General features: G+C 42.4%; 1 protein-coding gene across 2 annotated transcripts in view; it reads right to left on the bottom strand.

Moving 5' to 3' along the window:
• Window positions 1–16,020, bottom strand: part of LOC127568245 (BTB/POZ domain-containing protein 19-like) — a 120,759-nt gene extending 104,739 nt beyond the window's left edge. For both annotated transcript variants that reach the window (XM_052011772.1, XM_052011773.1), the window contains exons 1-2: window positions 15,671–16,020; window positions 2,803–3,028 (exon numbers count right to left, since the gene is read on the bottom strand). In XM_052011772.1, coding sequence (XP_051867732.1) covers window positions 2,803–3,028; window positions 15,671–15,762 — 318 coding nt within the window. In that variant the 5' untranslated portion in view covers window positions 15,763–16,020. The remainder of the gene's footprint in view (window positions 1–2,802; window positions 3,029–15,670) is intronic.
• Between the last annotated feature and the right edge of the window lie 10,092 nt (window positions 16,021–26,112).

Below are 26,112 nucleotides of genomic sequence, written 5' to 3'. Positions count from 1 at the left end.
AATGTGATGGTCCTGAAGATAAAGATCCTGAGTCAATGTCTAAACTCACAAGTGAGGAACGGCCACAAGCAAGGCTGCAGAGAATGAAACCACATACTCAGTAAGAGGCAGAGAATGTTATCAAAGTAAATCCTAATCACAATACAAGACTTAATCAAGGGAACAAGTAGTACTGTATGTTCGTGTACCAACTGTTTAGTTCTGACAATCAGGCTCCTCAGACTAAAATAACATCTCCTGTTCCTACTGCAATTCTTTTCTGTCTGTTTCCATGCCGTATAACTCTATTACTCTATAAAGAGACTTGAATTTCTCAGCTTGTTTCCTGTTCGATGGTATGTGTGGGCAGTTATTATCATCTCAAATTTAACTAAGGTATCTATAGCAAGGAATGATATTGTGGTCAACAGAAAGTCCATTTAGTGGGGCAACCAGCAACAACAAATCAAGTTGTGACATGGTCAGTGTCGAATTCATGAGTTCACCTTGATCAATGAAAACATTTCAGTTTTCAATTCATGTAGGTTTTAGTGTGTTTAAGTCTAGAGTACTTTAAAATTGATTATTGGTTTGGAATCTGAAATCAAAAAAAAACAAAAATGGTGTGTGTTCTAAAGTGGCTGGATGTTCCTGCAGAGAAAAATCAAGCACGCAGGACAATTAAGAAAATGTGGATCAACTGGAAGTCAATTGAAAAATATATTAATTTGGGTTAAAAAATTCCACCATTTTTAAAGAACTACTAAAGAACAAAGCATCTTAGCAGCTGCTTTTGGTAGCTTCACAGCACAAAACAGATTGATTTAAAAATATTTAATGGACCAATTTTATCTTGCTAAAGTTAGAGTTAACATGATGTTAACTGCCTTACATTGGGGTCAATGCTTCTATTTCTTTGGCAGCCCCTTGGAGTCAGGCAATGAGTTGCTCCACACCACTTTTAAGGTCCCTGGTGAGACCGAAGTGAGAGATATTCTGTCGCAGGCAGGTCAGGAGGTGTCTGGCAGAGTTGAGCTCCTTCCACTGGACTTTCCGTGTGCTTGCCAAGGACTCCAAGGTGCTCAGCCTGAATACCCCTCCTCTATTTTGAGTTGTTATGAGACAGGGATTCCCGTGAGTTGCTGGGGATATTACACATTTTCAAGCAGGCTTTGAAATCACCCTTAAATTGCTTTCCCTGTCCACCTGGTAAATTTGCCCTGATGGAGCTCAGAATAAAATGTCTCTTTCAGGAGTCTGGTATCAGGCACATAAACAACATGACTTGCTCATTGGAGCTGTGTGTGTAATTAGGGTCTCAATGCAGGGGTTGTCGGCCTGGGAGAGAGCACTGATGTTGATTTGCTTGACCAGCCAGTGGATTTGGATGCTTTGACGGAGAAAGTTTAGGTGGATCCTCTCCAATGCTTTAAAGTATCATGACCCAGTAACATACTGGAGGGCAGAGGTCACTGTTGCCTGATAGATCATGTGTTTTTGTGCTGGGTTTTACCATAGGTCTTAAATGCTTTTCTTCAAGTACTGAAAATCTCTGCTGATATGACAAAGGCAGTGGTGAATTTCATTATCAATATCTGTCTTCATTGAGGGGTGGCTCCCTTTACATACGAAAAGATCTATGTTTTCTAAGATTGTGGGGACAGATCAGGAGAGGTCCTCCATTTTTGGGATATTTAATGCAAGGTCCATTCCCTCGTATGCTTCATTGAGTCAGTGGACAATAACTTGGAGCTCAGCTCCAAAGGTGCACATGAACAAGCATTGTCTGCATGCTGCAGCTCAAGGATTGAAGTCGGGTGACTTGGTTCTGGTGATGAAAACTGAACAGTTTCCCATTGGTCCTGATGTTCAGCTACATTCTATCAGCATATTTGTTTGAGGAGAAGTGCAGGGTTATGGTGAAGGCAGAGCAACAGTCAATGTCTGCTGAAAGAAGCACTTTAAATATCTCCTTAAATATGACTCTGTCCTTAACACAAGTATCCTCAAACCCATTCTGCATAACCCCTAGCAGCACTCATGACCAACAAGATGTCAAGGCGGCTATACATCAACTTATAAACAGCAAGACCTCGGTAGCAGTCAATAGCTCTGCTGAAGTTCTATAACTTGGCAGAGAGGAATTTCAATCCCAAATTCACAACTTCATCTCCCCTCTCTGGGAACAGAAGGGCATGTCAGGGGACCTCAAACGCACCTTAACCATGACCATCTCAAGAAAGGAGGCAAATTTGACTGTGGTAACTATAGAGGGGTCTCTCAACTGTCTGCCATGGGGAAAGTCATCAGAAGAGTCCTTATCTCGTTCCTTCCCAGAAGCTGAAGAATTGCTCCCCAGACTGAGCTTTTGGATATGAAAATCAAGATTCAACAATGAATATAGGGCCCTAAATGCCAATTAAGGACTGAACAAACCAGACAATATTCAATCTGTGCACCAACCCACTTTAATAGAAGCACAAAGAGGAGAGCCCAAAAATGCATTTTTGACATTATTTGCTGGGGCCAGTAGCAAGGACGCTCCTCCAAACCCCAGAAATAAAGCACAGGCAGTTCCTTCCAAAGCTCTTCCTCGCCTCTGCCTTCAACCCCACTGTGATTAAAGCCCTTTGCACCCATCCAACTGCCTCTCTCCTATAAAACCACCTTGTCAACTCAAAGTCAGTGAACTGCATCAGCTGACTGTCTGTTACCAGCAGTCTACAGGCTCTACTTAAAGAAGGCAGGGTAATGATATAACTCCATCTTTCATTCTGAAATCAAGTTGAAATCTATCCATTACCCCAGAAATTCAGTACTCACCATTTCGCTGCTCAGCATCACAGAGTTTGTGTAGAGAAACTCAATCACAGCCAGGAAGACATCTGGCTGCACATCTGAAAGAACAAATGGAATGTCAGCTTCTTTTGTATCACATGACAGAGGTTGCTGGGCGAACATGGTGCTAAACGCCTCACAGCGATAGGCTAAGATGCAGCGATGAGCATAAACCACTTTCCTCTCCTTTCCAACAATGAATTTTACATCACTGGTTAAAAAAAAAGAAAAAAAAACACAAATTAGCCACAACACACACTCGTAATTACAACAACAGCAACCTGCATTTATAAAGCATCTTCAACATAGCAAAACAAGTCAACATGCTTCACAGGAATGTTATGAAGCAATGCTTGGCAGCAAGCCATACAAGAGAAATCTGGGCAGATGACCAAATGATTGGTTGAAGAGGTAGGTTTGAAGAATGTCTTGGAGGAAGAAAAAGAAATGGAGAAGTTTAGAGAGAGAGAATTCCAGAGCCAGTGCCATTGCAGCTGAAAGCATGGATCCTGATGGTGCAGAAATTAAATCCTAGAGACCAGAACTGCTGGAGTGCAGATACCTCAGAGGTTAACAGGACAAGAGAATGAATTCTGCAGAATAAATATAAAATTCCCCCAATCGATACAATGCCACAATTGCTACTCGAGAAGTCTAAATATTACAAAGATCACAGTGCATTTTTCTGACGGACTACGTCATTATGACTATACGTTATGGTGCTATGTTTATGAAAGAAATTTAGCAAAGAATAACAATAAATGGCCCATAGTTTTTACATGCAACAGGGGAAAAGATCACTGTGTGGGAATAACAACAATTTTTTCCCTTATACTCCCCCATTTAATGTTAGTTCTGCAGCCATCAGTTAACATGTTATTAAGGAATTTATCCTTCATACGTGGGTCCTCCCACAGACAGTGTGTGGGAAATATCACAACCAAGCCCAATAGCAGCCACACGTAAAGTATATTTGCAAGCACCAGCAGTGGAGGTTGTAAAATAAACATCAGGAGTGGATATTTTTAACCTCCCTCTAACCTAAAGATACTGATTTCAGTATTAAATGTTGCCATTATTCTGGGTGCTAGTTGGCCAAAAGAAGGGATTTAAACGGTGAAAATCTAACAGCGCAGCAGATGTCTTCACTCCCTAGCCAGCTAAACCCATGCAGCTCCCAAGCTCAGTGCTAAAATGTGACATTTCACAATGCATCTCAGCTCCCTACAAACCTTCCACACATCCTACAGCACAGCTGATTGGCAGGAATCTTAAGGATGGAGATTGAACTGGAAAAAAACATTGTCTCTTATAACTTTGTTGAAAATAACAAAAACAAAACACATAAAATCTCTTCAACCAGCTATTGGTACCCCTCCTGGTGTCACTTTTTTCTGATCAATGTCATTTGCTGCAGGTTCCTTGGGATACTTAACTGCTTGAACTTGTACTTGTTGGTGAACCCCACAGCTTTATTTTTATTCTTGTTTTGTGATCTGGGCGTCATTGGCATCAGCATTTGTTACTCATCCCTGATGGCATTGAGCCATGTTCTTCAGCTACTACAATTCTTTGCCATTAGGCAGGTATTTAGACTGAGTGATAGCGAAGGAACGGCGACACAAAAAATTCTGCAGGTGCTGAAATCTGGAGCAACACACACAAAATTCTGGAGGAACTCAGCAGGTCAGGCAGCATCTATGGAGGGAAATAAACAGTTGTCATTTCGGGCCAAGACCCTCCATCAAGACTGGAAAGGAAAAGGGCAGAAGCCAGAATAAGAAGGTGTTGGGAGGGAGAGAAGCACAGGCAGGCAGGGGATAAGCGAGTTCAGGCAATGCATTTCCAAGTCAGGATGGTGTATAATGTGGAAAGAAACCCGCAGGTCATGTTATTCTCCTCTTGTCCATTTTGGGGATACAGATTGTGGCTTTGGGAGGTCTACTGGCATGCTGCCATTACTGGATGCCAGTGGTGGATGGGGTACTAATCAAGTGTCTTGATGTTGAGTTTCTTAAATGTTGTTGCTGCTGCACTTATTCCAGCAAATGAAGAGTATCCCAGCAAACTCAAAAGGCCTTAGGGTGTCATGAGCTGAGTTACTCGCTGCAGGATGCCCAGCCTCTGACTTACCCTTGTAAACTGAGTGTTGGTGTAGCTGATCCAGTTGTGTTTCTAGACAATGGTTACCTCCACAATATGATAGATGTCTATACTCTCTCTTACTAGAGACAGTCAGTGCCAGGCACTTTGATACCATCAATGATACTTGATGTTTATCAGCCCATGTCTAAATGTTGGGTAGGTTTTGCTGCATGCAGCCTTAATCTAATTCACTTGCTGAGGAGTTGAGGATGGAAATAAACCTTGTGCAATCATTACCAAGCATAGTTACTTGTGACATTATGATGGAAGGAAGATCATTGATGTAACCATTGAGGACATTGCCCTGAGAAACTCCTGCAGTTTTGCCCTGGTGTTCTGATGATCTCCACAATCATCTTCCTTTGTGTAAGACATGACTCTGACCACTGATGTGTTTTTTCCATTGACTCAAGGTTTACCAGGGCTCCTTGATGTCTTACTCAGTCAAATGCTGCCTTGAGATCAAGTACAATCAATCTCACAGCATCTCCGGAATTCAGCTCTTTGGTCCAGGTTTGGGCCAAGACTGCAACGCTGTCTGAGCTGAGTGGTCCTATCGAACCTCAAAGTGTATACCAGTGAGCAGATCATTGATGAGAAACTGCTGCTCGCTTGTACCAACAACAACTTCCACTTTGTGGATGATTAAGAGTTGACTGTTTTGGTGGTAATTAGATGCACTGAATTTGTCCTGCTTTTTCTGAACAAGATATACTGGATGATTTTCCACATTCTCAGATGGATGCCAATGTTGAAACAGATTGGCCAGAGATAGAGACGCAAGAGGGTGCAGATGCTGGTATCTGAAGCAACAAATGATCTTCTGGAGGAATTGAGTGGGTTGAGCAGCATCTTTGGGAGGAAAGGAACTGACAACGTTTTGGGTCGAAAACCTGGATCAGGACTTCCTTCCAAACTCAACAAGGTAAAACCCATCATCCCAGGAATCAATCTGGTGAACCTTCCCCACACTTGCTCTAATGCATGTATAACCCTCCTACGATGGGAAGTCTGACCTGTACATAATATTCCAATTGTAGTTTCACCAGGACCCTATCTAAATGCAGTAAAATAACTTTGGTATTGGTTTATTATTGTCACTTGTACCGAGGTACAGTGAAAAACTTGTCTTGCATACCATTCATGCAGATCAATTCATTACACAGTGCATTGAGCTACTACAGAGTGCATTGAGGTATTACAGGGTAAAAACAATAACAGAATAAAGTGTCACAGTTACAGAGAAGTGCATTGCAGGTAGACAATAAGGTGCAAGGTCAAACAAGGTAGATTGTGAGGTCAAGAGTCCATCTCACCGTATAAGGGAACTGTTCAACAGTCTTATCACCATGGGATAGAAGCGGTCCTTGAGCCTGGTGGCATGTGCTCTCAGGCTCCTGTATCTCCTGCCTGTTGGAAGAGGGGAGAAGAGAGAATGACCCAGGTGGGTGGGGTCTTTGATTATGCTGGCTGCTTCACCAAGGCAGTGAGAGGTATAGACAGAGTCCATGGAGGGGAGGCTGGTTTCCGTGATGCGCTGGGCTGTGTCCACAACTCCCTGCAGTTTCTTGCGGTCCTGCACAGACCAGTTGCTGTACCAAGCCATGATGCATCCAGATAGGATGCTTTCTATGGTGCATGGATAAAAGTTGGTGAGTGTCAAAGGGGACATGGCAAATTTCTTTAGCCTCCTGAGGAAGTAGAGGTGCTGGTGAGCTTTCTTGGCCGTGTCGTCTACATGCTTGGACCAGGACAGGCTATTGTTGATGTTCACTCCAAGGAACTTGAAGCTCTCAACCCTCTCGACCTCAGAACCATTGATGTAAACAGGTGCATGTACACTGCCCCCTTTCCTGATGTCAATGACTAGCTCTTTTGTTTTGCTGACATTGAGGGAAAGGTTGTTGTCATGACACCATGTCACTAAGCTCTCAATCTCGTTCCTGTACTCTGACTCATCATTATTTGAGATACGGCCTACTACGGTGGTATCATCTGCAAACTTGTAGATGGAGTTAGAGCAGAATCTGGCCACGCAGTCATGAGAGTATAGGGAGTAGAGCAGAGGGCTGAGGATGCAGCCTTGTGGGGCACCAGTGTTGAGAATAATCGTGCTGGAGGTGTTGCTGCCAATCCTCACTGATTGCAGTCTGTTGGCCAAAATGTCAAGGATCCAATTGCAGAGGGAGGTTTTGAGTCCCAGGTCTCGGAGTTTGGTGAAGAGTTTGCTTGGAATTACAGTATTGAAGACAGAGCTGTAGTCAATAACTATTGTACTTTACTATTGTACTCAAATCCTTTTTCAATTAAGGACAATGTGCCATTTGCCTTCCTGATTGTTTGATCTATCTGTATGTTAACATTCAGTGATTTGTCTACAAAGACAATCAGTTCCCTCTGAACACCAACAAATTTCAATCTCTCACCATTTAAAAAAACACCCCATGTTTTTGTTTATTCTGCCAAGGTGGATGACCTTGGATTGTTCCACTCTATATTATCATCTAGATACCTGCTCATTCAGTTAACCTTCCTTTATCCCCCAAAGCATCTCTGTATTCTGTATCCTTCTCACAGCTCACACTACCTCCCAGCTGAATGGAACATGGAACACAGAACAGTGCAGCACAGCAGAAGGCCCTTCAGCCCACGATGTCTGCACCGACCTGGATGGCAATCCAACTAATCCCATCTGCCTGCATATAATTTGTATCTGTCTATTCCATGCACATTCATGTGTCCATCTAAATGCCTCTTAAACATTGCTATCACATCTGTTTACACTACTTCCCCTGGCAACACGTTCCAGACACCCACCACTCTCTCTGTAATAAACTTGCCTCATAAATCTCCTTTAAACTTACCCCCTCTCATCTTAAACCTAAGCCCTCTAGCATTTGACACTTTCACCCTGGGAAAAAGGCTCTGACTATCCACTTATGCCTCTCATAATTTCTATCGGGTCACCCCCTCAGCCTCTAATGCTCTAGTGAAAAGAATCCAAGTTTGTCCAAACTCTCTTTATAGCTAATACTCTCCAATCAAGACCTTCTAATTTAGATACCAGTACCCAGAAAATCATGAAGAGAACTTTGTAAGATCAACTGGGTTGGGAGCTGTGTCCAAATTCAGTATCCGGGTCGATACTGAATAATCTGTCCAGTTTTATCGTCTTTCATTTCAATATGACAGTGAGTGGCTTGTTAGACCATTTTAGAGGCCATTAAAGAGTCAACATATTGGTGGCAAAAACAGAAAATGCTAGAAACACTCAGCAGGTCAGGCAGCATCCATGGAAAGAGAAAGAGAGACAGCATTTCAGGTCATTGATTTTTCATCAGAATATTGAGGAAGAGTCTTTACTCTTCAATAGAACAGAGTTAATGTTTCAGATCAGTGACCTTTTATCAGAAAGTGTTCTGATGAAGAGTCAATGACCTGAAAAGTCAATGACCTGAAATTCTGTCTCTGTTTCTCCCTCCACCATGCTAGCAGATCTGTTGAGTGTTGCCAGCATTTGAGAGTTTTTTGCTTCAACCATAAAGAAAACCATTAACTTTCGCAGTTCCGTAAATTCACCAGCGAAACCCTCTGATATAGTATTAAAAGAGACTTTTAAACTATTGGTTCTGCTGCTAACGATGAAATTGTTCAACAAAATGAAATTGAGCCTCTAGACAATCCCCTGAGGAGTTTATCCTTTATTTTTAAAAGGGTGTAATATTTTTCAGTGAGGTGACAAAAAGTACAAACCATTCGCACCCAAGCATTCTGCTTCTCATTAAAGTATTAAATATGCCAGTAACAGCCCAGGGTTGGTGTCTCTAGCTGCATCCATGTCACTTGTCACTCTTAGAGGATTCATGACAATTCTCCCAGCTAACTTAAATCTCACTGAGCTCTGCAAACCCCACCTGCAAAGTAATCCCCCTGAAGTCAGTGGGGAATAAACAATATTCATGGTTTTCAAGATTCACAGCTGTTTCTGGAACCTATCCCGCAAAAATTAAAGGTTTACTGCTGTACCAAATACAGTAAATCACTCAAAATGTGACTCAGGAATCACATTTGAATGATTTATTTGATACAGCATTGTATTGTTAACAAGTATAGAGCTGGAGATGTGGAATCTTGTCCAGTTAACCCATTTGCACAGCCACAGGACTAATCGTGACTTCAGCTCGGGTTGATTATTGGTATTGATTTATTATTGTTACTTGTACCGAGGTAGAATGGAAAATTTGTCTTGCATAACGATCATACAGGTCAATTCATTACACAGTGCAGTTACATTGGGTTAGTACAGAGTGCATTGCATGATTCCAAGATTACAAGATTCTTCTGAGAGTTTGTGGTTTGATCACATAGAATCAAGGTCACTAAAAGCAAAATTAAATTTATAACCAGATAATATGGCTAGGTCTGCCAAACGTGGTTCCCAACAACATATCAGCTGACTTCCAGTTAGGAATGATGAGTATAAATGTTGCAAGAGCATGGCTTGTGGCGAGGAAACCACTAAACATGGTTATTGTAAACTGAGATGTGGAGTGAGGGAACAAATAGAATTCTAATCAATTTTGGATGATGTAGTCTTAAAAACATCCACTGGCACTGTTCTATTTCTCAAATAACCTACACATTCCAACTAGCATCTTTCAAACTTGCCCTTACAAACTCTCCTCAAATGTCTCCTCATCAATCAGTCTCCACCCTAGTCTTGCCATTCCTCTCAGGTTTCCCCTGGTCTATCAGATTGCTTTCCTCCTTACTGTAAAGCATGCCCAGAACTTCCTGCAGGAGTTCTATATAACACAAGTTGTTGTTGATGACCACATCACGTTAAACGATTGGCAACATAACTGGAAACTTATTGAGAAACAATAAGCAGTTGACAACCAGGAAACGCAAGCATAGAAAATAATTCCCAAATGAGTAAAGTTTATCCAGATATTTTCCTTCTGACAGATATTGTGAAGGACACGCAATCATTTATTCAATTTAATGTTGTCAGATAATAATCACAGGTTATCAAAGAAAATCCCCTCAAACACTACAGGCAATCAACTTGAAACTCAAGGGTGATTTTATAAACTACACTATTCATTCCCTACTTGATGCATCGCACAGATGGTTATACCATGTTACCCAGACTATTGTCAACACATTCAGAGTATCTGATCATATAACTCTCTCTCTCTCCCCCCCCCCCCAGCCTTGTTATAACCAGATACTAATCCAACTTCTTTTTAAAAATGTAGTTCATTGACAGAGCATAAACAGCTTTTGACTGGAAACTATTTCACAGATGTACCCCCGTGGAAATCTAATTTCCCATCTTGCTTAATGCTTGCCAAATGTTCCTATGTCATTTACTTCTGAACTATTTTTAGATTGTAATACATTAAAACAAATAATGAGCCAGGAAAGAGCAGCATATTATTTTTCAGTAAATTTCTCCCTTCCAGCCAGTTTATTCAATTATTATGTTTAAACAGTAAAGCCCAGAAATAAAACTGCAAGACTTATGAAGCTACATTATATTTCACATCTCATAACAGTGGGATGACTAGGCAGAGTTTGCACTCCCAATGCATTCTACAGTGAGTTGTCAATCTCCACTATGTGTATTTGTCAGACTCTCAGAGGGCAGACAGCAACTAATTACAAGGAAATGTTTCTATCCATTACAACACTGCAAAAGTATTGCACTGCTATTACAGTTCTTTTGGTCTGTGGTCTTAGAAGTTGCTTTGTAAATGCAAATTCTTCCATGGGAAGGGCTCTGCAAACATGATTTCAATTGCTCCAAGTATAGGGAGATTTCAAGAACAACAAAAAAGTGTAGAAACGCTGGCATAAAAAGTACGTATGACATTTTAAGAAAATTAAAGCTGATTGTATCATAATTAAGATTCTTACAACCCTCACCATCCAGGACATGCCCTCTTCTTGTTACTACTATCAGGAAGGAGGTACAGGAGCCTGAAGACCCAAACTCAATGATTCAGGAAGCTTCTTCCCCTCTGCCATCAAATTTCTGAACAATCCATGAACTCATGAACACTACCTCATTATTCCTTTTTATTGCACTACTTATTTATTTTCGTAACTTACAGATTTTGTGTCTTTACACTGTACTGCTGCCGCAAAACAACACATTTCACATCATATGCAAGTCATAATAATTCTGATATTTTTCTTATGACTTAGATTGTAAATGCATGAATTGTCACTCTCCTGCTTTATGTCTCAATAATCCCGTTAATCTCTTGAAAATCCTGCACTAGTTACACATCATCATTAATCATTGAATGTGGTATCATTATCTATCAGCAACATAGACTTGACAGCTATATTTTATTAGGAAGTATTAGAATGAATGAATTGTTGGGGCAGGAATTCATTTTGTTCCAATCTGCTAATTGAACTTTCTCTAGAATTTTTTTTAAAGCAAAACTGAGATAATCAATCAGCAAATTATGCAATTAAATTAATTAGCAGGATGTTTTGCAATAGTGAAAAAACACATTCCTAATCATTATACAGAGAAGTATTTTCACAATATTTGAGGCTGACATTTCAGTGTTGTACTGAGCGAATGGTGAGCTCTTGGAGATGTTATTTATCATTTCTTATTTTAAAAACAGGTCAAAGCATTTAACTAAGGGCAAGAGGGAAACCAGGGAAAAGGTAGGCTCATTACAGTCCAAAGTGGCAATCTGTGTCTGGAGCCAAAGGATATAGGCAAGGTCTTAAATGGATACTTGTCATCTGTAGTCAGAATGGGGAAGGAATTGTAGTGGAGAATTCACGGAGGATGATGTTGGAATTCCAGAGCAAATTACTATTGAAAAGGAGGAGGTATGTCTTAGCAGGCTTAAAGGTGGATAGATCCCCAGATTCATGGCCAGATGAGATGTATCCCAAGCTGAAATAGGAGGCAAGGAAGGAGATTGCTGACAGAAATTTCCTGACAGAAATGTTCTCATCTTCTCTAGCTGCAGATGAGGTGCCAGATGACTGGAAGACAACAAACATGGTACCTTTGTTCAAGATGGGCAGTAGGGGTAAACCAGGTAATCATAGGCCAGGGAGTCCAATATCAGTAGTAAGGAAGTTATCAAAAAAAATTTGAGGAACAACATTAATCTGCACTTGAAGTAGCAGGGATTGATCAGCGAAAGTTCAATGTGGCTTTGTTAAGGGGAGAGGGATGATTAGCAAGTTCACAGATAGCACTCAGATGGGTGGTTATATTGATAGAAGGATTGTCTTCGGCTACAGAGCAATATTACTCAACTTCCTCAGAAGGCTAAAGAAATTTGGCATTTCTCCAATGACTCTTACCAATTTTTACAGATGCACCAAAGAAAGCATCCTATCTGGATGCATCACAGCTTGGTATGGCAACCGCTCCGCCCAAGACCACAAGAAATTACAGAGAGTTCTGAACGCATCATGCAAACCAGCCACCCCTCCATCGACTCCAACTACACTTCCTGCTGCATCAGGAAAGCAGCTAACATAATCAAGGACCCCTCCCACCTCCCAACATAATCTCCCCTCTCCCTTCGCACGGAAGATACAAAAGCTTGAAGCATGTACCACCAGACTCAAGGACAGCTTCTATCCTGCTGTTATCAGACTCTTGAATGGGCCTCTCATACACTAAAGGTGAATTCTTGATTTCCAGTCTACCTCGTTGCAGTCCTTGCACTTTATTTGTTTACTTGCACTGCATTTTCTCTGTAGCTGCAACACTATATTCTGCATTCTGTTTTCTTTTTACTACCTCAATGTACTTATGCATGGCATGACCTGCCTGGGTGGCACGCAAACAAGTTTTTTCACTGTATCTCGGTACACGTGACAATAAACCAATACCAATAGGCAAGATGGGCAGAGAAATGGCAGATGGAATTCAATCCTGCAAAATTTGAGGTGGAGTACTTTGGCCAGACTAGTAAAGCCAGAATATACACAATGAATGAGAATATTACCAGGAACAAAGGCTTGAGTTATAAAGAGAGGCTGGATAAGCTGGGACTTTTTTCCTGGAGCGTTGGAGGCTGAGGAGTGACCTTATAGTTATATAAAATCATGAGGAGCATAGATAAGGTGGATGGTCACAGTCTTTTTTCCAGGGTAGGGGTATTTGAAACTAGAAGACAAATTTAAGGTGAGAGGGGAAAGAGTTAAAAGGGACCTGAGGGGCAATTTTTTCATACAAAGGGTGGTGGTCATAATAGAAAACCTACAGCACAATTCAGGCTCTTCGGCCCACAAAGCTGCGCCGAACATGTCCCTACCTTAGAAATTACTAGGCTTACCCATAGCCCTCTATTTTTCTAAGCTCCATGTACCTATCCAAAAGTCTCTTAAAGGACCCTATCGTATCCGCCTCCACCACCATTGCCGGCAGCCCATTCCACGCACTCACCACTCTCTGAGTAAAAAATTTACCCTGACATCTCCTCTGTGCCTACTCCCCAGCACCTTAAACCTGTGTCCTCTTGTGGCAACCATTTCAGCCCTGGGAAAAAACCTCTGACTATCCACACGATCAATGCCTCTCATCATCTTATACACCTCTATCAGGTCACCTCTCATCCTTCATCGGTCCAAGGAGAAAAGTCCAAGTTCACTCAACCTGTTTTAATAAGGCATGCTCCCCAATCCATTTTTGCTACAGATTCCAGTAATGGAACGAGCTTCCAGAGGAAGCTGTACAAGTGGGTACAATTACAACGTTTAAAAGACATTTGGACAGGTACATGGATAGAAAATGTTTAGAGGGATATGGGCCAAATGCAGGCAAATACGACTAGCTAGGTTAAACATCTTGGTCGGCATGGATGATTTGCGCCGAAAGACCTGTTTCCGTGCTCTATAGCTTTATGACTCTGGGATTGGGGGTTGTAGCTCAATGAGGTATACAAAATTTTGAGGAACGTAGTTAAGAATAGATAGTGAAAAACTTTTCTCATTAGCAGAAGTATCTGTAACAAAAGGGCATAGATGTAAAAAGCAAAGGAGATTTAGATGGAATTTGAGGAAGAATTTATTCACCCCGAGGTTGGTTGAAATCCTCAGTGCTCAGCAGGTACATAACACTTAAGAAGTATTTATAGGAGCACTTGAAATGCCATGGTACAGAAGGCCATGGGCTGAGTGCTGAGAAGTAGGATTAGTATAGATGGCCAGCAAGGACATAGTGGGTTGATGGGCCAGTTCCCATACTGTATGAATCTATAGACCATGCCTGCCCTTTCAGGTGAATGTAGTGGGCAGTCCACATGTCTGACATCAGACTCCCAAAACAGGCACTCTACTGATTTCCATCACAGCGAATATCCTAGAGTCCTAGAGTTGTACAGCCAGAAACAGTCCTTCTGCCCACCATGTCCATTACAACCATTGTATTTACCTATACTATTCCCTTTTACCCACATTTGGTTCATATCCTCCTATGCCTAAGTGATTTCCATACCAAAGAAAAGGTTTCTTGGATTCCTCAAAACCTTGTCAAAAATAAATTATCAGCGACTCATGGGAGCTACTGGCACAAGCTCAAATTGCCAAGTAACACCTAGGATGGCACTGAGTACTTAAGAGTACCACCAATGGGACCATGTAGATGTTGTGTAAATAGCAGAAAGAGCATGCATTAATGTAATCAACCCATCCTCCTGTCCTGCCAAGTTCCATCTGTCCCTCCATTGGCCCTGTCTGTAGGTCTCACACAGCTTTCATTAGTCACCTCAGATCCCAAAAGGTCTGCAGTGGAAGCAAATCATTCAACCCCAAGGGATCAGCAAAACAGATCATCTGTTTGTCTGCTGTATGCAAACTGGTTGCTGCATATTGTACATTAGAACTACGGTTAAACTTGAAAAGTATTTCATTGGACATAAATACTTCAGGATGATCTGAGAATGTTACGGTACTTTAATAAATGCAAGTCTCCCTTATTCCCACACCCCCCCCCCCCCCCCCAAGGCTGCAAACTCAAGAGTGCATTTGACAACATTTATGCACTGCTTAAATCTGAGTCTTCCGCTTATTGCATCACCTGAATTCCTCAATGATCTTCATTCCAATTTTTTTCCCAGACTCAAAATAGGGACGGTGTGTGCGTGCATGCTCTGCAACCAAAAGTAGCAGTTTGCAATGCAGTTTGGAAGGAGGCTGGTTGCAGGACCTGAGTTGCTTGGAAACCCCCAGTGCAACTTTTTTTTCCTTTTAACAGCAGCTTTCCACGGGAATTCTACATTTGTCTGTTGAAGGTGTCAGTTAAATTTTAGGACAAGAAAAATATGCATTTAACCAGCAAATTGGACAGCGCCGGATGTCAATGCATTTCACAGCCAATGAGATACTTCCCAAATTATAATGTCGCAACTTCTAATGAAATAGTGGTTGTAACAAAGCTAAATCATCGCAAAATGCTTCCAATGAGAGTTTTTAAAAAAACTTTTTATTAATTCTTAATGTTGTTGGTAGTTCTGGAAAGTCCGCCTTAAGTCGCATTAAAATATTCAAACAACCGCCGATTTGTTCTTACTCAAGTGGAGCTTTGAAAACAAAAATCCAAATAATTACTTGCAAATATTCATGCATACGCCGGCTTTAGGGCAGAGTGTATGAGAGGCCTACGGTCCTCTTCTAATCCCCGATGTTTCCTGCCTCCCGCGGGCGCTCTCACCTGAATTCGGGCGCGTTGATCATTTTCCTCATGTCGGCGGCGAACGAGGCGAGGTTTCCCCATAGGCAAGTGGGCTGAGCCGGCCCGGACATGTCTCCGAGGCGGCTGGGACCCCGGTCCCAGGGCAGGCTGGACTTGGCCAGCGGACAGACAGAGGGAGAGGGGAAATGAGATAACAGGGAAAGAAGGTTAAAGGAGAAAGAAGCAAGAGAAGGAAATAGAAAAACAGATGTAGAGAAAAAAAACAGAGGGAGGAAACTAAGTTGGAACGTGGTTGGAGAGAAAGCAACTAGTGAAACTTTTCTGTAAAGAATACAATTTAAATGTATAGCAGTCAGTGTGGCAATGAGAGAGTGCTGCTCTGCTGTAGGCACAGTCTTTTGAATGAGACGTTAAACTAAGACCCTGCTTGCATAAATGCAAGCCTTATTTATGACGAGGGAGAGTGTTTTTTCTTGGACCACACATTTGGGAGTCCACCCAGATGTTATACAATCAGATTCAGATTAGTTTATTGTTATATGCACCACGGTGCAATGAAATTCCTCGCTCCTGTGAAGCTCACAGAGTAAACCGTATACATGGTAATAATAAATATTAACAATAAATACAGCGACAAGCACAAAACAGCAGAATGGTGCAACGTATAGTAGTACAAACTGAAGTAGTGCAAAGAGAAATGCTAAAGTGATAATATCAGAAGAGGTAGACTTAAGGGTGTGAGAACATGGCAGCATCACTGAGAAGAGGATGTGAAAGAGGTGATTGGTTCATAAGTCTGATAGCAGTGGAGAAGAAGCTGTTCTTAAGTCTGGTTGTCCAGGCTTTCAAGCTCCTGTATCTTCTCGTAGAAGGTAGAAGAGAGAAAAGGGAACGGCCAGGGTGCTATTCAGGGAGTGTACTTTATGTGTTATATGGCAAAATTAAGTCTGATTTTCATCACTGGGGAATAGATGACTGTGGAAAAACCAAATTAATTTACTTTACAATGCATCACTTTATGTGGCACAATCACACCTTCTCCTGAAGGTTTGCTCACACAATAAATGTCTGTGTCCTGTTGCCCCTGGAGAAGGAACATATGATGTTGATACAAATAGAGCCTGCTGCAACTGATGGGCATGTTAACGCAGATAATTTTATCATTTAGCGTTGTGTATTTCAGCAAATTAGATATTATCTTTAGCATGTTACCGGTTTTCAGTTGGTGACAGTGGAATAACGGGAAAATTGTTCTTTACATAGTGAAAAACAGGTCCTGTGCTGAATTATAATTTTCTGACTAATGTTAAAAACCTGCATTCTACGAGCAAACTCTGTATCACCCATAATAGTCCATTAAAGCTAGGTATGCTTCAGGTGCCTGGTAACACTCAGTATCAAGTGCCACCATGAATGGTCTAATTAAAATAACCAAACCAAATTAACATGACTTCAGGGTCTCTCTGTTCGCCAAAATGCAATGGCACAAGCACAGTACATTTTTTCAGGGAACTGCACTCACCTACATCCAGATCCCAAATGGCTATAATTGTTGCATGAATCAAGAGCATCACCAATGATCAGTTTCTGAGAATTAAACACTGTGATGAAACTGAAATGATGTGGAAGCTGTAAATCTGAAATAAAACACAGAAATCCAGAAAAGATTCAGCAAGTCAGGCAGCACCTATGGATAAAGAATCAAAATAATGACTTTTCAGCAGAACTGAAGATAAAACAAGTTTTAAGATGCTGAGAAAGGGTTGGGGGGAGGAAAGAACAAAAGGGAAACTCTTCTGTGGGTGCAAGACAGGAGACATTAAATGACAAAAGGAATAATGGTAAAAGGCTAAAGAAGATAATAGGACAAATAAAGAAGCCAAAGATGGGTGTGGATGAGACGTACATGGGAATAGCAGGACTGATGACTGAAAGAAGGTCTGTCACGTATGTCATGTCAAGACAAGCACTGTTACAAGTGAATAACCTGCCAACACTTCCTAACTAGGACAATATCCAAACAGTCACTTAGGTGTGTGTTGTATTTACAGTCACTGCAGGAATGTCCTAGATCTAACCGAACCAGAGGCCTGCACTTCTGCAGAAGAAGAAATTAAAAATAATTATACATTTTAAACCTCTCAAAGCTTGTAGTTGATCATTAATGAATATCTGGGAAAGTTTGACTACAAATATAAGTATGTGGAAATAATGTCAGTTTAGGAATTAAATGCTTTTAGACTTCTCTAAAACTACCAAGGACTGACAAATAGTAGTGCCTTGAAGGACTGGAAGGCACAAGAGGGGCCTGAAGTCAAACATGTTAGAGACATTGAGATAAAATTGGACTTGGACTTTGACAAAAGTTAATATTGTTCAAAAAAATTGCCATGGGGTTGTAGCTGTCACCTTGGAGACCTGTACAGATGGCGGGTTGCCCAGAGCAGCACCAATAGATCAACACTGCTTGCCTTCATGTGGTGTAGTGGTGCAATAAGCCTTGCGATCAATGGTCAATCGTTTATCAGGTGGTGAAGGCACTTGGAGAAGGATTAAGGCGTGTTTTTTAGTTTGCAGCTTGAAGAGACCTGATAACATCCCCATGGAAGTGTAAAACATTATTAAAAGCCAGAGTTTTCAGTAGGACTGCCTCCAATTTGGTCATAGCAGTGAGGACGCATTTAAAGGAATCTTAATTCTGTTTTAACTTGGATTGCAGGAAGTTATCAGAGATCTGTTGCTTACATTTTCTGTATAGGGTAAGATTCTTTAATTTTCGTGGGTTTCTTTCCAAATAGTTTTAGTTTTTACACTTAGTTGGATATCATACTGTACTTGTACCCATTAAATTTTTTGTTCATTCCATGTTTCTCCGAGTAGAGGAAGGATGAACTGAAAGATATCTAAGCTCAAAAATTTGTTGAAAAGGTATTATTTGGGAAACAATTCAAGAAAGGTGGAGTACTATAGTGGAATGACGCTATTGTAGTTTTAAAGTTTAGTTTTGTAGTTAGTACTGCCAGAAAACAGTGAAATATTCATAGGTTCTGTAGACATTCACACATGCATGACAATGACAATGCTGCGTATTTAACTTCTAGAGTAATGAGGAGATGTACAATGCTCCATATTACTCTTCACATTTCAGCAAGTGACAAATTCAAAATCTCAGTTGTACTGTCAGTGGATCAAGATAAGTCTAGGTATTTTGCTATGCAGAGGATTGGAAAAAATTGGATCAAGTCATTTGTAGTGGTGATGATTTACATTTGTTTTTTATTATTACCAGCTTAGTTCAAATCTAATCAGTAGCATAAACTGGAAGAGAAGCAAACCTGTCTAGTAGAGGGAATAAGATACCAAGGTTTTGGCTCATTTAGAAGCCACTGAGGGCAGATGTTTATACATTCAAATCCCTGTCTGGCACTTGAGCACATAATTTAGGTTAATGTCTTAGTAAATGGATAAAGTGTGACTTCTTTTATATGGGGCATTCAGGAAGATGCCATAGATTGCTCGGCAATGTTTAAAGAAAACAAAATTCCAGTCTACTATCACTCTTTCAACAAAAACAGTCAAAGCATATTTATTGATCATGCATCATTGTGTACAAATTGACAGTCATATTTGCCCATTTGACCATAAGGACATAAATGAAGTGTTTCAGTCAATTTTGTGATTGAAGTGGTTTACATCTTGGGACAGCTAAATTCTGGGGTGAGTCTGCAGCAGGCTGCACCTGTACTGCAACTAACTGAACAACCTTGGTCACCTCTTTCGGATCACACACTGTATTCCCTGCCATCACCAGAAGTTGGCATGTGATATTCACTCTCCATTCAGGGCATGGCCATGAGCTCATCTTCAGACACTAACATCCCTGACCATTCACTTAGCCAAGCAAGGCTGCACCTTCTCATCTATCCCACCTTATTCATACATGGTTCTACATCCAGTATCTGGGTCTCATTGGTACCAAAATTGCAATTTTAAAGCAGTTGCAGAAACAAAGGCACCTGCAAGTGTTTATATGCAAATATTTCAAGGTTGCAGGAAAATGGGCAGAATGGTAGTGTAGCGGTTAGCATAACGCTATTACAGCGCCAGCGACCTGGGTTCGATTCCCGCCACTGTCTGTAAGGAGTTTGTACGTTCTCCACATGTTTCCCCATGCATGGGTTTCTTCCAGGTGCTCCAGTTTCCTCCCACATTCCAAAACGACATACAGGTTAGGAGTTGTGGACATGCTATGTTGGCACTGGAAGAGTGGCTGCCCCCCAGCACATTTTCAGTAACACAAAAAGACATATTTCACTATGTGTTTCAATGTACATGAAAGTAACTTATATCTTTAAAAAATTGAGTTAGCTACCAAAATGGGTATGAGGTCCATTGCTTTATAAATAAAAGATTAAACCATAAAAATAAGGAAACTATGCTAAATCTTTATAGTTCATTGGTTAAGCCTCTGTTGGAGAATTAAGTTCACTTCTGCATAGCAAAATTTGGGAAGGACATCAAGGTATCAAGGGGGCAGAAGCTATTTACCAAAACAGGGGTGGGGATAATGGATCAGTTATATGAAAAGCTGGAATTGTTCTCTTTAGACCAGGGGAGGTTAAGAAGAGATTTGGTAGAGATGGTCCAAACTGTGAAAGGCTTTGATGGAATGGATAGAGTAGAAACTGTTTCTAGTTGCAGAAGGGTTGGTAACCAGACATGATTGAGCAGAAACACTTTCTTCACACAGTAAGTTATAGTGTTCTGGAATGAAGTGGTTAAAGGGAAGGTAGAAGTAAATTCAACTGTAACTTTCAAAAGCAAAATTAATAAATGAAGACAAAATATATGGCAGGGCTGTGAGGAAAGAGCAGGATGTGACATTGGTTGGATTTCTCTAGGAAGGAGCTGGGACAAGCTCAATTTAGAAAAAATTACCTCTTTCTGCACTAAATCATGTGCTCTCTCTCCCTATCTTCTTACTCTAGATTGGTGGTTGCAATGAGAAGAGAATGATTGACAGCATGAGGCATCAGGCAGAATAACTTGATGCAAAAAGCCCAGCATATTTCATCCTGTTCCTCTCTGGCTTGTCCTTATGTTAGAAGTTACAGGAAAATTGGAAGAACTCTCTTACCTGCTAGACCCATTAAGGTTCTTAAACCTCTTCATGCACTTCTTGCAACCACAGCTGCCACCCTTCACATGGTGCCCATTACAAACCTTTTGCCAACCACTCAAAATATGTCACATTCCTCCTCTGCATCTCCCTCAGGAATATTCATAAAAATGTTCCAGAAAAATTAGTTAACCATAGATTGCTTACTGCTCCTTGTGCCTTGTTATCAATGTAGCTCGATAGCCTCATTACACCCATTGTCTCTTAAGATAGAAAGACCTTTGTCTGCTGCTGCACCGTTGCTACACAACCTCAGTTTGAGTTTTCCTGCCTGGTTCTCAATGACTAGATACTTCTGCACTGACTCTCTTCCTCACAATCTTTTCTTCCAATCCTGTGTAATTTGGGCACTGTGATGCCCTGTACAGATTAAAGCCTGTACCCTGTTAAACACTGTACAAGTTGTATCACACAATGGGTGATCACAAGTTAGTATAGTGTTTTACGTTCCTCCCTAGGGAGAAGAAAGTCATGCAGAGTACAAGACAGATTTTCAGACTATTGCCCTAGACTACTTTTATCTCCTTATTCTCTATCTGTTTCACAACGTTCCAGATCTCTAATGCCAGGATTTACAATGAAATCAATACTGGGGTCAGTTAGAATCCTAAAGTTCCACTCAACCAAAATTCCAGTAGTAAACCAGCACACAGGACTTGCTGAGCAAAGGTGCTTTTTTCATTGCATTTCTGTTCAGCATATTATATTGCTGAATGAATGGACAAGTTGAAACATTGCTAAAGCATTTTCTTTACCTGTTGAAACATGTCAGTTTCCTTTGATAGCTGCAAGATTGTGACAGTCTTGGCGACGATTATTAGTTTAACCCAGTATGGGAAGTGCAGTGGGGAACTGATAATCTCAGGACCAGCCAGCTCATAACTGTGCTGCATGTAGATCAGCCTCAAAATTCAATGCTGACCAGGATACATCAGTTCACTCACACGTTTTTCTGCAGCGAATGAAACCCTTCTTTGTGTGTTCAAATGTTGGGTTTCAAAGAGTTTGAATAATTTTGATTGCAATCCTGTCCTTGCCAGAATTTTCATTCTATTTGGTGAGGATAAAATAAAAAGTTATTTAAAATTCTCCTGTGCTCCCCTGCGCTCAAACCCTTGCGCCCGCACCTCAAAGTGTTCTGCGCCCACCAAGCTCTTTATCCATCGCCTCCGCGCCTACTGCTTAAGCAAGGATTCCCCACCCCCCACTAACGATCCCTTCTCCCGTCTCAAGCTGGCCTCCTCCTCTTGGACAACACCCTCTGGCCTTCTGCCCTCTTTGGATCTTTTCATCTCCAGCTGCCGAAGGGACATCGGCCGTCTCCACCACTCCCCTCGCCCCCCCCTCCCCCCCCAACGAATGCACTGCCCTCCACTCTCTCCGCACCAATCCCATCCTCACCTTCAAACCCACAGACAAGGCGGTGCTGTTGTAGTCTGGCGGACTGACTTCTACCTGGCTCTCAGATACCTACCTGTACCTACCCCTAGACCAGGACTCCACTGAGGATCATCAGCCCAGACCACCACCTACCTTATCACCTCCGGAGATCTCCCTCCACAGCCTCCAACCTCATTGTTCCCCAACCCCGCACTGCTCATTTCTATTTCCTACCCAAGATTCACAAACCAACTGCCCTGGTAGGCCAATTGATTCTGCCTGCTCCTGCCCTACCAAACTTGTATCCTCATATCTTGACTCCACCTTGTCCCCCGTGGTCCAGTCCCTTCCTACCCTACATCCGTGACACCTCGCATGCTCTCCATCACTTTGACAACTTTCATTTCCTGGCCCCATCTGCCTCATTTTTGCCATGGACGTCCAGTCTCTGTACACTTCTATCCCCCATCAGGAAGGCCTCAGGGCTCTCCGTTTCTTCCTGGAAAACAGACCCAACCAGTTCCCCTCCACCACCACCCTCCTCCGCCTGGCAGAACTTGTGCTTACCCTCAACAACTTCTCTTTTGGCTCCTCCCGCTTTCTCTAAACCAAAGGTATAGCCATGGGCACTCACATGGGCCCCAGTTATGCCTGCCTTTTTGTTGGTTATGTGGAGCAATCCAAATCTACCCTAGCACCGCTCCCCAACTCTTTCTCCACTACGTGAATGACTGCATTGGTGCTGTTTCCTGCAGCCATGCGGAGCTCATCAATTTCATCAACTTCACTTCCAACTTCCAACCTGCCTTCAAATTCATTTGGTCCATCTCCAACCCCTCTCTTGATCTCTCTGTCTCCATCTCAGGAGACAGATTATCCACCAGCATCTACCACAAACCCACTGACGCCCACAGCTACCTCAACTACACCTCCTCCCAACCTGTCACTTGCAAGGACACCATTTCCTTTCCACAGTTCTTTCTCTGCTACATCTGTTCTCATCTTGAGGCCTTCCACTCTAGGACACCTGAGATGTCCTCCTTTTTCAGAAGATGGTATTGGTTTATTATTGTCACTTGTACCGAGCTACAGTGAAAAACTTGTCTTGCATACCGTTCATACAGACCAACTCATTGCACAGTGCATTGAGGTAGGTTAAGGTAAAAACAATAACAGAATACAGAGTAAAGTGTCACAACTACAGAGAAGTGCAGTGGAGGTGAACAATAAGATGTAAGGTCACAACAAGGTAGATTGCGAGGTCAAGAGTCCATCTCATTGTATAAGGGAACCGTTCAATAGTCTTATAACAGTGGAATAGAAGCTGTCCTTGAGCCTGGTGGTATGTGCCGTCAGGCTCCTGTATCTTCTGCCTGATGGAAGAGGAGAGAAGAGAGAATGACACCGGTGGGTTGGGCCTTTGATTATGCTGGCTGCTTCACCAAGGCAGCGAGAGGTATAGACAGAGTCCATGAAGGGGAGGCTGGTTACCGTGATGTGCTGGGCTGTGTCCACAACTCTCTGCAGTTTCATGCAGTCCTGGGCAGAGCAGTTGCCATACCAAGCCGTGATGCATCCAGATAGGATGCTTTCTATGGTGCATCGATAAAAGTTGGTGAGTATCAAAGGGGACATGCTAAATTTTTTTAGCCTTCTGAGGAAGTAGAGACGCTGGTGAGCTTTCTTGGCTGTGGCGTCAATGTGATTGGACCAGGATGGACTATTGGTGATTTTCACTCCAAGGAACCTGAAGCTCTCAACCCTCTCAACCTCAGCACCATTGATGTAGACAGGTGTGTGTCCTCTGCCCCCTTCCCTGAAGTTAATGACCAGCTCTTTTGTTTTGCTGACATTGAGTGAAAGATTGTTGTCATGACAGCATGTCACTAGGCTTTCTATTGCTGTAGTCCAACTCATCGCTGTTTGAGATACGGCCCACTACGGCGGTGTCATCTGCAAACTTGTAGATGGGGTTCCCTCCCCATTGCTTTTCATGGAGCCCTCACCGCATCTCCTCTATCTCTGCCCCTTCTGCCCTCACCCCATCCCTGCCTAGGCAGAAGAGGGAGAGAGTTCCCCTGGTACTCACCTAACACCCCATCAGCCTACGCATCCGACATATAATTCTTCACAACTTCTGCCACCTACAACGGGACCCCACCACCGGGCATGTCTTCCCCTCCCCTCCCCTCTCCATTTTCTGCGCACATGCCCCTGGAACTACACAAAGTGTTACACCTGCCCCTACACCTCCCTCAAAACCATCCAGGGCCCTAAACAGCCCTTCCAGGTGAGTCACCCTTTAACGTGTGAATCCATCGGTGTTAGTTATTGCTTCCAGTGTGGCCTCCTCTGCGTCGGTGAGACCTGACGCAGATTGGGGGACCACTTCGTCGAACATCTCTACTCCATCCACCGTGCCAGCCAGGATTTCCTGGTGGCCAGCCATTTTAATTGCACTTCCCATTCCCACACTGACATGTCTGTCCATGGCCTTCTCCACTGCCAGGTCACACCAAGAAAAGGTCAGAGGAACAGCACCTCATATTCCACCTGAGCAGTCTTCAACCTGGTGGCATGAACATTGAATTCTCAAACTTTAGGTAACCGCTCCCCCTCTGTTTATTTTCCCCTACTTTTCTTTTTTATCTCTCTTCCTGATCCAGCTGGCACCTATCACCCTATCTCTTTCCCCTCCCCCACCCTCTCAGTCTGCCCATCATCCACCCACCCCTCCCACTGGTTCTCCTCTCCACTTCCCTCCCTTTACGGTAGTGTAGCGGTTAGCGTGACGCTATTACAGTGCCAGCGACCCGGGTTCAATTTCCGCTGCTGACTGTAAGGTGTTTGTACGTTCTCCCCACGTCTGCATGGGTTTCCTCCCACATTCCAAAGATGTACGGGTTAGGAAGTTGTGGGCGTGCTATATTGGCGCCGGAAGTGTGGCGACACTTGCGGGCTGCCCCCAGAACACTCTATGCAAAAGATGCATTTCTCTGTGTGTTTCAATGTGCATGTGACTAATAAAGACATCTTATTCCATGCCCCACCATCCTCTCCTATCAGATTCCATCATCTACAGCCCTTTATCACTTCTACCTATCACCTACAAGCTTCTGACATCATTCCCACCCTCATCCGCCTATCACCCCCCCCCACCCACCTGGATCCACCTATCACCTGCCAGCTCTTGCTCCACCCTGTCCCTCCATCTTTTTATACTGGCTATCTCCCCTCTTTCTTTCCAGTCCTTATGAAGAGTCTCGACCTGAAACCTCAACTGTCCATTTCCCTCCACAGATGTCTTCAGTTATTTAAAATGTTTGTGATGCAGTACTCTGAAATAATTTTTTTTGATTTTACCACTGGTTTGGCTATTAGTTATAAATCATTACATAACCAAAGCAGTTGCTCATTAAAAGTGAAAGGTTGCTGACCAAGGGTAAAGCTGATGTTGTGGGTCGGCTGCTCTTACAGAAACCACATGATTTTAGAAATGAAAGTCGGGCTGTTTGTATAATGAATGGCCAACCCACAATGGTAATTTCATGCCTGAGCGATGAGTTGGAGATGTGTTCTATGTCTACTAGAAAGCAAATGAGGGGAACTGACATGTAAAAGCAGTATAGCAACAGTACAGTTTTCTGAGTGGATTCTTCCTTACTGTGTGGAGCCTGACTGCAAATTCCCTATAGAATGGATAATACCCCATAAGTATGTCCATTAGTCATACTCTTGTCTCTGAGTCAGAAGATTTCTGTTTCAAGTTCCATTTCAGGCACTCAGTACAAAAATCTAGACTCACACTCCAGTGCACATGTACATGTTCAGTTTTTTAGATGAGACATGATCTAGCCCCCGTTTTCTCTCTCAGATAATGTAAATGATCCTAGGGTACTAT

The sequence above is a fragment of the Pristis pectinata genome, chromosome 3 (genome assembly GCF_009764475.1).
Source record: "Pristis pectinata isolate sPriPec2 chromosome 3, sPriPec2.1.pri, whole genome shotgun sequence".
Lineage (NCBI taxonomy): Eukaryota > Metazoa > Chordata > Chondrichthyes > Rhinopristiformes > Pristidae > Pristis > Pristis pectinata.
This window is presented reverse-complemented; position numbering and strand designations above follow the sequence as displayed.